The 12,902-nt window shown below is 36.1% G+C and overlaps 1 protein-coding gene across 12 annotated transcripts in view; it reads left to right on the top strand.

The window, feature by feature from the left end:
* The window catches only part of FUT8 (fucosyltransferase 8), a 287,889-nt gene that overhangs the window by 190,453 nt on the left and 84,534 nt on the right, over window positions 1-12,902 (top strand). For all 12 annotated transcript variants that reach the window (XM_041758780.1, XM_041758777.1, XM_041758783.1 and 9 more), the window contains 3 exons: window positions 1,021-1,136; window positions 1,251-1,413; window positions 9,987-10,101. In XM_041758780.1, coding sequence (XP_041614714.1) covers window positions 1,021-1,136; window positions 1,251-1,413; window positions 9,987-10,101 — 394 coding nt within the window. The remainder of the gene's footprint in view (window positions 1-1,020; window positions 1,137-1,250; window positions 1,414-9,986; window positions 10,102-12,902) is intronic.

Genomic DNA, 12,902 nt, shown 5'->3' with positions numbered 1-12,902 from the left:
TAGATTTTGGAAGAAAATCAGCCATTATTTAATCTTCACAATAATTATGCAAATAAATATATATAGATGTATGGATGTAAGTATTATGTGAACGTGTGTTAGTTTTCTATTGCTGCCGTAATAGTTACTACAAACTTTGTGGCTCAAAACAATAGAAATTTATTCTCTTACAGTTTGGGAGGGCAGAAGTCTGACATGAGTTTTACTGGGCCCAAACCAAAGTGTCAGCAAGGCCACATTCCTCTGGGAAACTCTAGGGGAGAATCTGTTTCCTTGCTTTTCCCAGCTTCTGAGGATGCATTCCTTGTATTTGTTGCTTATAACCCCATCCTCCCATCTTTAAAGCTAATAGCTACACCATCTTCTCTTCTTTTGTAGTAAAACCTTCCTCTGCCTCCCTCTTATAAGAACATTTGTGATTACAATTAAGGCCCACCTGCATAATCCAAAACTGTTCATTTTTTTTCCAATATGCTCATCTTCTACTCTTGTCTTTCCTTTCTATAAAACCAGTACTTAGCAATCTAAGGTCATGAGTTTATGAATTAAAGCACCAATTTACATAACTTGATATTGTGATGAATTCAGAAATAATTTGTATTTGCTATTTGAACACCCACACATGTTTAGATTCATACTTTCTTATTTCCCTTAAGCCTTTTTGTCACCTTCTCTTTCACCTTTGTTGCTCTTGACACTAATGAAAAATTGACCACTATGCCACGCGTGGTGTTTTTCTAAGTGATATGATGAGAGTTTTTAGTACACAATCCTAAAGGCTCCTGTATTCCTAGAAGGTCATGGATATCTGAGCTAGATTATTTTTTTCTGGTTTTGTTCAGTATCATTCCATTGTTTATGCTTTATCCTATACCTTTGGAGAGAAAATTTTATTTTGTACTTCTATTATATGATTTATGACTTCTAGAGTTACCAATAAATATTTTGTAGCAAAGTAAGCATTAATTTTGTTGTATAATTTATAAGCTAAATGTTTACATTTTCTTTTTTGAATTACAGGATACCAGAAGGTCCCATCGACCAGGCGCCAGCTTCAGGAAGAGTTCGTGCTTTAGAAGAACAGCTTTTGAAGGCCAAAGAACAGATTGAAAATTATAAGAAACAAACTAGAAATGGTAGGTGATTATGTAGTCTTTTTCTTCTTTAATATGTTGATATTACCACAAATAATTAAAATTTTCTTTAATCAAAATATGAAAATGTTAATACTATTTATTCTTTGACTGCAGGTCTGGGGAAGGATCATGAAATCCTAAGGAGGAGGATTGAAAATGGAGCTAAAGAGCTCTGGTTTTTTCTACAAAGTGAATTAAAGAAATTAAAGAATTTAGAAGGAAATGTACTCCAAAGACATGCAGATGAATTTCTGTCAGATTTGGGACATCATGAAAGGTGCTATTCTTTTTTTACATTTCACTGGGGCTTTGGTAAAGATTATACTCTAAGAATATAAACTGGAATTTTTGTTAATTTCCCTATTGAATGGTAAGTGATACCTACCATATTTAGAAGAAGAGTACCTAAGATTTTAAGGACAATAATTCCCAAGTGTAGTTCATCAACTAAAATATATCACTGGAAAATATTATTTAAAATGTATTTTTAGAAATCTTTATAACCCTAAGTAAACTCTGAAGGTGTCAGCCAGTAATGCATTAAAATATCTTCCTATAAATTTCCTTCATATACAATCAATAATTGGAGTATGCAGTTTTACATTATAATACATTGGAACTCCTACTGAGGCTGGCAGTTATGTTTCTAATTCACACATTAAAGACTTTAAAATAACACCTTTTTAGGATTTCTAATTAAAGGTTACACATGTTTTTAATAAATGGCTACATTTCTTTTAATTCTTTTCTACTTAGTTGCTTTAGAAAGAAGAACCTGAGATCTCCCTAGTTAAATTTATTTCTCCTGTTTACATATTCCTGAAAATATGCAGTTTATCTTCCATAGAAAAGAAAACATTTTGGTACTGGCATATTCATGCGGAACACAGTGTATCTTAGAATCATTATAAATACAGTGAAACCTGTCCTTAGGCCTGTTATATATACAAGTCTATATTCCCAGTAGGATTCTGATGGCAATTACTGTCTCATTAGTGAACAGTAAAAGAAAAATTGTTGTATTAACACAACCTACCACTGGGAAGAAGAAAAGAATTACCCCACAACCAAGAGATTTGTATATATTAACAGCATCCCCAATATTATACGGATTTGAAATACTGTTTTGCTATTTTAAGTGAAATTACAAATAAAATCCATCAGTTTATTGGAATCATTTTAGCATTAATCTACAGAAGTAAGCATTAATCTCAAGGGGCATTCAGCAGTCCCTTTTAAAATTTTAGCCATATTTAGACCATTAGACCAATTGCTGATTAAGTCCATCCTTATTGCTTCTCTACCCTAAAGCTGATTCTGAGCATCATGATTCTGCTAATTGGAGCTGTATGCTTGTATGCTTTGCTTAATGCAGTTTTATAGGATAATGCAGATCTGAAGAGGATTTGAGTTGGGTAGACTATGTGGTATTTAAAGGACAATTTTGGCTATTAAATTCTTTGTGTTTAAAGTTTGAGTGATTAAATTACTTGAAAATTTAATCTTCAGGTCTTTTCTAAATTAAAATTATTATTTAAAGAATTATTTTGTGCATGTATTTTGTGACTGTATATAGAAATAGAAAAATATGTGCAAATATACAAATGAAAAAAGTGTGGAGCCCTAAAGTTGGTGTAAATCATTGTTAAATTTTTTGTAAGTTGAATTTTGTTTTAAATATATTATGATTCCTGACACTACCTTTTAGTATATGTTAAATAATAATATTTCACTGAAAAGAAAATGGAAAGGTACCCCAGTCAGTTTCTTTTGTTATCTTAGGCAGAAATTCTAAGGAACTTGGGATGCAACTTCACTGGGTAGTAATTTCACTTCAGGTAGCTGTATTAGAATGCAATGATAAAATAATGAGCAAAGCACAGCCAGACATTGGAGAAATAACCCTAAAGTTATGAATGTATAAGTAGAGAGAATTTGTATGTATGCAGAATATGCCATCTTATAATTTTCAAGATTTTTAAGTGTAAGAATTAAAACAGACTTTTGTGTTTGCCTCTGGTGATTTTTACATTGCACAAAAATTCCCATTTCACTTTTTCATTTTCCCAAATGTAGTGTATAGGTTGTCTCTGGACTAAAAGTTTGTGTTCTCTAAGAAATCAGAGGGTGAGTCGATTAGTGTTTTTGTTCAGCTTTCCCTATGATCACTCTTGTCATCTTTTGGTTCAGAAAGACATCAGTTGGGTGCGTGGGTGGCTCAGTCGGTTGGGCATCTGCCTTCGGCTCAGGTCATGATCTCAGGGTTCTGGGATCCAGCCCTGGTGTCGGTGTCGGGCTCCCTACTCAGTCCCCTCTTCCTCTGCCATTGCCCTCTTATGCTCCATCTCACTCTCTCTCTCTCTCTCACTTTCTCAAATAAATAAATAAAATCCTTTTAAAAAATTTTAAAAAAGAAAGACATCAATGATAGGAACAAATTTAGAGGCTTTTGTTTCTTCAAAAGAGTGTTTTTCTTTCTTAGAACTTTGTTCTGATAGAAACATTGATCTTTTTCCTTTCTAAGTCAGTTTTATTGTGACATAATTTATATACTATAAAACATATGTATTTTAGTCTATAGTTCTATGAGTTTTCACAAATGCTTGCAGTTTTGTTACCAACACCACAATCAACATACAGAACATTGCTATTAACCCGTGAAGTTTCCTCATGCTCCTTTGTAGTCAGCACCTCCCCATCCCGTAGTCCTTGGCAGTCATTAGGTCTGTTTCCTAAACCTATAATTTTGCCTTTTCCGGAATTCTATGTAAATGCAATCATTATATTGTGTAGCTTTGAGTGTGGCACAATGCATCTGAGATTCACTCATGTTGTTTTGTGTATTGGTAGTTCATTTCTTTTTATTGCTAAGTAATATCCTATTGTATGGATGTACCATAGGTAGTTTATCCATTCACCAATTGAAGAACATTTGAGTCGTTTATATGTTTTGGTGATTATGAATAAAACCACTATAAACATTAACATACATGTTTTGGCAGAAACATATTTTCATTTCTTTTGGATTAAATATCTGGAGCGGGATTTGTGGGTCATATATTGAGTGTCTCTTTAATTTACAAGACATGGCCAAACTAGATTTTCAAGTGATGATTTCATCCTAGCAATTGCATGTTACCATACGTCATAGTAATTCAGCCAAGTTTACCTGCTGCTTTTGACAACATTGATCAATAATTGACTGTGGCTTCTTTGAACTAGCAAAAGGGAGATTAACAGTTTAGAGTAATTATTATTGTCACTGTGATTTTATTATTTGTGTAGCAGTACACCTTCAGTGCTTGAATATATAGCTATATATATTCATCCCTTAACCTCTGGGCATATCATGGGAAATTCTGTCTTATCATCATCTTAGGTTGACTATAGACATATTTAACTTAATCACTGTTGCTTTGGTTCTTTTTGCATTCCTTATATTGCTAGACACCAGGGTTTATGAAATAGTTCCTGGAGCTACTTCTTTCTGATTTTAGATTATAGCCATTATTAAACTTCAAACTGAAGGACAGGAGGGCATACAGGGTTGATGAACTCTTTCTCAATGAAGTTGTCTGAAACTATTGAGAAATAATCTGGTAAAGCAGCAATCTCATTGCCCTGGCCTGGTCTGTATCATCTCATTATCAGTAATATAAAAAACAGCTTTGATAAGACTGAGGTGAGATGTTTCCCAAATGATAAATAATACTTATGGCTAATTATGCTGATTGGCTGTTGGATACTGTGTATTGGGGTTATGTAGCAAGGGAAAGGACTTCAACTCAGGTAAGAGGTGCAATCTCTGGTTATAGGGAAGATTAGTAGGCTAATAGCTTATAGATTTATTTGATCAGAACTGCTGATCATAGCTATTGTAGCACAATAGCTTGTGTTTTCACTATTTTTATAAGGTAAATGCTACTAGACTGTCTTTGAAAGGTCAAAGAATTGGTATTTCCACTCTTGAAAAGTTAAGTTTTGTGAACCTTCAAAGCTGTTCTTTGTTTTTTATTTCATGTACACAGAGAGAGAGGAAGGAATCAAGGAAGACCTTAAGTTCTTTGAGATGTGATTTGATTGAGACTTAAATTACACTGGAATGTAGATACTCATTCTTCAGTTGTTAATTTCTTTGGACAAAGTGTTTTTGTCTGATTGTCTTTCTCCTAAGGAATCAGGCTTATTTTTAAGTGCTGTTAGAACACTCCTCCTAATATCCATGGACAAGGGAACATTGTCATATGAAGTTGTCCTTATTCTTCTTATCACTTAGTCTCTATCAACCAGATCATGATTCTCAGAAACACCCTCCCCTAAAATAAAATTTGCACTGGAAGGAGAATCTAAAGGTAGAAAAGGTGTCTCATCTAATGGCTCTGATTCTGCTTTGTCTGCCCCCAACCTTACATCTCCTTGAGTGTGGTTTCCAAACTCATGAATGATTTGACATTAAAAATAGTTAGGATTTCCTACATGTCAGTTACTGTGATAAAGGCTTTCCATTCATTGTCTTATTTTATCAGCGTAGTGATACTTTGAGGCAAGTATTATTATTTCTCATTTTATAAATAAATTTATATTCAGGCTTAGAGAAATTAGAGAGTTTACACAAGTAAGTAGTAGCTAAGTTATTTTACTCCAAAATACTTTTCCTTAATTGTTAAATTCTTTTTTATACATGGGGATATAAGTCTTCTATCATAGCATTGTGTTGATTAAATGTGGGAAAATATATAAAACACTTTCCACAGTGACTGAAACATTATAGATTCTAGTGGGTTCTAAGGAGACCTGCGTAAGGAAAGCCCCAAAAGAAGATATAAATAGAAAACTCTTAGATGCTGCAGGGCAAGCACAGATAAGGGGAAATTGTTATAGTGCTCAGTAGAAAGAATTTCAAGGTTTAGAACCTAAACATGAGGTTGGTAGGACATCACTCATCAAGTAGCATAATCATGGCCTTATGTGATAGTATGAATTATTTTTGTTCTTGCTCTTCTGGACTCCTCCCCACCCATGTGTGCTGTCAAAAAGAGATGGTCCTAAACTTCCTCCTTGAGACCAGGAAGGCAAAAGGAACATTGTCTCCCTATCTGTCTCCTGGTGACATTTTTATCCTTTGCACTGCTTATTTCTGCCCCAGGAGCAAATCATAGTAAAAGCAGCCTTGGACAAAGCCCCAAGTAAGTTTTCTTGCCCGTGATCCAGATTTACTTATGGGTTAGACTCTGTGGTATAGCCTCTCTTAGTCACGTTTACTTTAACAAATGATGGATCCTTCACCTTGATATTTTCTTGAATTACGTCTGCTCTTTGCTCACCCTCAGAGGGGAATTTTTGTCTTTAACATTTCAAATCAGGTATAAACAAAATACTCTACTTGTGGTTCTTCATTGACATAGTTGAGACAGAGTGAAACATTTAAAATGGTTTTATGGATATTAAAATATAGAACTAGGAAAATTAACTGAAAATACAAAAAACATAAATGTACCCCAGCTTTTGAAATAGAAGTTTGATACCTGTCGTAGCTGGCTTGCGCTCAGAGTCACAGATTATATTCTAGTCTACTGGTTATCTTCAGGCATCTATACCCTACCTCAAGTGACTAGCACTAGTCTGCTGGTATTTTGCCTGGGTTTGTATTTCCCACGCTTTGACCTGGCCTCATACCAGACCTTAAGATTTACCACCTACCTCCCAAATTTCTTGATATCTATTCATAGTCTAAACCAAGACAGCCAGATTACCAGCTTTTGGAACACTTCTAGGAAATTTAATCTGAGTAGTCACTGAAAACTCATCATTTCTGTAGAATGACTTTTAGTCACCTTGTTTCCCAGAAATGATCCATAACTTTCTATTTGATTATTCTCAAGTCTTTGGCTAAAAGATGATAAATTTTATGGGATGGTAACTTCTAAATATTATTGTATCAGCGAAGAATTAATTTAAATTTAAGATTGTAGGGCAGCCTGGGTGGCTCAGGGGTTTAGCACTGCCTTCAGCCCAGGGCGTGATCCTGGAGACCCAGGATGGAGTCCCACAACGAGGTCCCTGCATGGAGCCTGCTTCTCCCTCTGCCTGTGTTTCTGCCCGCCCCCCCTCTCTCTATCATGAATAAATAAATAAATAAATATTTTTTTAAAAAAAGTTGAGGCTTACAACAGGTTTTGAGATCACTCATATTTGATAGGCAGAAAAAAGCAAATAACCATATTTGAATATGATGAAACCTATGAGGTATAAAAAATAATCATCATGATGAGAGTGATGGGGCAGAGGCTTATAAAACTGAGAAACTGGATGCCTAATCCATTAAGCATCTGACTCTTGGTTTTGCCTTAGATCATGATCTCATGGATCCTGAGATTGAGCTCTCTGTGGGCTCTACCCTCAGCAGGGAGTCTGCTTGAGGATTCTCTCCTTTCCCCTCCCCCCTGCTCACACATCTGCACACACTATCTCTCAAATAAATTTAAAAAAAAAAATATATATATATATGTAAACCCTGAGGGCAGCCCCGGTGGCACAGCGGTTTAGCACCGCTTGCAGCCCACGGCATGATCCTGGAGACCCTGGATCGAGTCCCACATCAGGCTCTCTGCATGATGCCTGCTTCTCCCTCTGCCTATGTCTCTGCCTCTCTCTCTCTGTCTCTATGAATAAATAAATAAAATCTTTAAAAAAATAAAAGAATAAAAAATAAAATAAATAAATAAACCCTGAGAAACTAATTTAAATAAACTTCCAGCGGAGCCCTGTAGCACCATTATAGTCTAAGACTTCTCATGTGTTTCCATGATCAACTCACACAATTTCTTATGGGTAGTGACATTTCTCCTAATAAAAGTAAAACTTTAGGGATCCCTGGGTGGCTCAGTGGTTTAGTGCCTGCCTTTAGCCCAGGGCGTGATCCTGGAGTCCCAGGGTCGAGTCCCACGTCAGGCTTTCTGCATGGACCCTGCTTCTCCCTCTGCCTGCGTCTCTGCCTCTCTCTCTCTCTCTGTGTCTCTCAGGAATAAATAAATAAAATCTTTTTTTTTTAAATGTAAAACTTTATAAAAATACTGTAGGCTACCTAAAAATCCATAGGGGCCTCAGTTTTATAATCTGAAAAATCTTACAAGTTGAACCTCTATCCATTGTGTAAGACTATAAGTTAATTTCTTTTTTATTTTTAAGATTTTATTTATTTATTCATGAAAGACAGAGAGGCAGAGACATAGGCAGAGGGAGAAGCAGGCTCCATGTGTGACTCAGTCCCAGGACTCCAGGATCACAAACTGAGCCAAAGGCAGAAGCTCAACCAGTAAGCCACCCAGGCATCCCTTTAAATAATTTTCTATGATAGTAAATAAGACTTTAGTTTTTCCTGTGTGGTGTTATTGGTTTTTTATTAAATGGTTTAGCAACTAGTTAAGAGCCAGGAATAACAGAGAATTAAGACTATGCCATGTACTCCTAGGTAAATCACAATTTTTAAAGGCTAGCTTCATTATCTCCCAAATGAGTTCTCACTGATCAAACCTCTTCTTAAGAGTCCTGTAAGGCACTGGGTATTGGATCATTTTTCTGACTGGCCGTCAGTACCATGTCACCCACACCCAATAGTCACTTTCTCTTAGTTGTAGAACTATTCATAGGCACTCTTCATATACAAGGTAAAAGCTCTAAAACAACTCTGAGGCATTATAGTGTAAATAGCAATGCCTAGTCTGTTCAGCTTTCTACAACAAAAATACCAAAGACTGTGTAGTTTATTTTTTTTTTAATTTTTTTATTTATTTATGATAGTCACAGAGAGAGAGAGAGAGGCAGAGACACAGGCAGAGGGAGAAGCAGGCTCCATGCACCGGGAGCCCGATGTGGGACTCGATCCCGGGTCTCCAGGATCGCGCCCTGGGCCAAAGGCAGGCGCCAAACCGCTGCGCCACCCAGGGATCCCAAGACTGTGTAGTTTATAAACAACAGAAACTTACTTCTCATAGTTCTGGAGCCAGGAAGTCCAAGATCTAGTCCATATTTGGTATCTGGTAAGGACCTGCTTTCTTGTTCATGGACAGCACTTTCTCACTGTGTCCTCACATGGCGGAAGGGGTTTAGGGAGTTCTGTGGAGTCTTTTATAAGAGCACTAATCCCATTCATAAGGGTTCTGCCCTCATGACCTAAGTACCTCCCAAAGGTCCAAATTTGGCCTGTAGCTTGTTTTTATGAATAAAGTTTTATTGGAAAACAGGCACATACATTCATTTACATATTGTCTATGGCAGCTTTCCTGCTACAAAAGCAACAGAGGCCCACAAAGCCTGAAATATGTACTATCTGGTTCTTTACAGAAAAATGTTTGCTGAACCTTGGTTTGGACCATTGTTTAAGACTTATGTCAGAACTTTCCTCTATCTTTTATTCCAACCACTCAGAGTGTTTATGTATGAAGAGATCATTTAAGTGGGGAAAGGAAATGACAGAGAGAACAAAAATGTAGTATTCAAATACTGGCACCAACTTAATTCTCTCCCTTATATTAATTTACCTATTTCTTTGCTATGGGTTTCCATTTCCCCCAATGTCTGTGGCACTTTGCATTGGGAAATAAATGCAGCTGACTGGCATGGGAAAAACCAGCATGTTTTTCTCAACAATGGAAATTTACTGAAGGAATGAATCTTGGATGTTAGGAACTAATTGTTGAATTTCACAGTCTTAATAGAAAATAAAGGAAGAGAACCAGCATCAGTGTGAGCACCAATCTTTATGAAGAATTTGGTTCTCTTCTTATGACTCTGTGTAATCCTATGATGAAGTACAAATAAGTTAGACCTCCAAATGTTGTTTGTCTATAGGTCTATAATGACGGATCTATACTACCTCAGTCAAACAGATGGAGCAGGTGATTGGCGGGAAAAAGAGGCCAAAGATCTGACAGACCTGGTCCAGCGGAGAATAACATACCTTCAGGTAAGAAAATTAGGTAAAGAAGTAAACCTGAGTGAGAAAAGAAGGAAAATCATATAAGCATATAAGAGATGCTGTTGGTTTTTAGTCTTTCTAGCCCTTGTTTTTTTAAAGTATTTACTCACTTTACGTATTTATTCAGAAAGATGCTATGTTATATCTCCAGTACAATACAAAGATGGCTAAAACAAAGTCCCTGCCTTAAAGGAGCTACTGCTTACACATACACACACACACACACTACCATGCAAAGTAGAAAGTGGTATTTTATGTGCGACATACAGGTGAAATGTTCATTGGAGGAAGAAGATGTCAGGGATAGCTTTGTGGAAAAGCTATTTGAGTTGAGCTGAAGAGGATGATTAGGTAGGATTTAGACACATAGAAATGGAAAAGAGTATACTAGCTGGAGCATATGATATGAATAATAGTCCATAGCCGGGAAAGTGCAGGACAGGAACCCATTGGGTAATGGAATATTTTAATTTGTTGGAGTTTTGGGTTGTATGAATAGGTGGGGTATAAAATAAGCTGGAAAAGGTAGGTTTGGGAGCCAAATTGCAGGGTTCTTTGGGTGCTGGTTAAGTTTTATGTTGCATAAGCAGCAAGTGGTTGCTGAGAGAATTTGTTGCATAAACATCATTTTAACAATAAACAGCCTCAAGTCCTAGGCCCTTTTAAATGTATTCTCTTCATTTTTTGTGTTTTCTTCTAACTCTTATTAATATGCATACCCAATCTTAACTATTTCTAATAACAGAAGTGGTTTACTTTTTAAATTTTGGATTTTTGCTTAATATGCTTTTCTCCATTTTGGAATTACAACCCACTTTTGAAAGATTTTTACATCTAAGAGTGGCATGATGAGAGTGTTGCTATTAATTTGAAAGTATTATTTTGGCTGAACTAGAATAGTATAGGAAGACTAGAGGCAAGGAGACCATTTAGGAGGTGAGGACCACCCTGCAGATGAGAAATATGGAGGTATGTGGCAGTTTGCATTGGAAATGAAGAGACAAAATTGAGAGAGACTGGGAAGGTATAATTGATAGGCCCTTCCAAGTGGCTGAGAGAGCTGAAGTGACTGGGATGATGGGCGCATTGTTATCTGACAGGGAACTTAAAGAATAGTCTTGGGGTAAACAATGAATTAGTAAGTAACTTCAAAATGCTTGAAGTTGGAACCATGCCCATCCATTTCTAATACTATGGATGGTATACTTTCTGTGTACAGTCACTCTGCTTTCCTTCTAAGGTTGAAGTGCCTTGTAAAAGCAAAATAATAGCCAGTGACCTAATTCTCTATATTTCAAGGTGCACGTTTTCCTACACTTACATAGGAAAAAAATAGAAAATCAAGTGTTTAAAGAGATCATTAAAAACCAAAATGATCTTGGCATGCTGTCTTGGTCTCATACTCCCATGACCATTTATCAGGGGTGTCTGCAGAATGAGAAACACTTGCCTCCTGTAGGGAAGAGGTAATTATCTCCTATCAACCAGAACTTCATTCAATGAACTATAAACAGCTGGTGGTGCAGAACTATCATCCTCATTTAAAATGGAAATAACTATAGTTTCTGAGTTTCTTCCATTTCCACATATTCATTAGATTTTATTCAACAAAAGTTATATTTAAACTATGATTTGGTCATAGTTCAGCTCTGCATACTGTAACAAGTACCTGCCACCTGCTTTAGTTTATTTTTTCTCCTTGGCCAAGTGCTTTTACTTGTAGTGCAAATCTGATCCTCTATGTGCTGATTTCTGTGGTTCTATATTAGAGAATTTCACTAGTAAATCATGCTAATGATTTAAACCCATGTTGGCTTTATTAATCTTTTAGAGTAGAGCAAAACAGCATTTCAGTTGGACCTTACTTTCACTTTCAAATATTGCCATTTAACAGATGCTTACTTTCATGCTTTTCTTCAGGGAGATGAGGAAAATCTCAGTAGGAAAAAACATATTTCAGAAAAATATTTTTCTTTAATTATTTAATGTATTCATGATCATTTTTTCCATCTAGTCCAAAAGCTCTTTGAATTCAGGAACTATATTTTTAGCATATTATTTGTTAGAGATTAACAATGCCAGTCACTTGCACTTTCCCTTCTTTGGCTACAGGTAAATAAGAGTCCTTTCTCCCACTCCAACAAAATTAAGCACTTGTGTTAGTAAAGAATGCTTTCTCTGACTGGAACTTTTATTCCCAGTTTAGAAAAGCACAGCAGCTACTTTAAAAAGAATTATTTGACTGGTTCAACTAAATGAATTAGAGAGTTTAATCAGATGAGGTCAGCTATTTTTACATATTTTTTAAGTGATTACATTTTTTTCTTGTTATAACTTTTCTTGGTATTCAAATGTACTGGTGTTCCCAAACCATTGCTTTAAGTGAAATACTATTGTAAAAAGGCTATTTAAGCAACTTAAATCCCAAAAGACATCAACAGGCTTAGAAACCGAGTACTATACTAGAAAATAAATATGTAAAGGAGGATAATAGCTTCTTGGTCTTTTGGCTAGAATCAAGTGTAAAGGAGGATAAAGAAAAAAATCTTTGACCTTGGGCAGCCCGGCTGGCTCAGCGGTTTAGCGCCGCCTTTGGCCTAGGGCGTGATCCTGGAGACCCGGGATCGAGTCCCGCGTCGATCCCACGATCCCACGTCCGGCTCCCTGCATGGAGCCTCCTTCTCCCTCTGCCTGTGTCTCTGCCTCTCTCTCTCTCTCTCTCTCTCTTTGTGTCTCTCATGAATATATAAATAAAATATTTTTTAAAAAACCTTGACCTTTGATACCTG

The sequence above is a fragment of the Vulpes lagopus genome, chromosome 6, assembly GCF_018345385.1.
Source record: "Vulpes lagopus strain Blue_001 chromosome 6, ASM1834538v1, whole genome shotgun sequence".
In the NCBI taxonomy this organism is placed as follows: Eukaryota; Metazoa; Chordata; class Mammalia; order Carnivora; family Canidae; genus Vulpes; species Vulpes lagopus.
The sequence above is the reverse complement of the archived record's forward strand: the minus strand, read 5'-3'. Positions and strand labels throughout refer to the sequence as shown.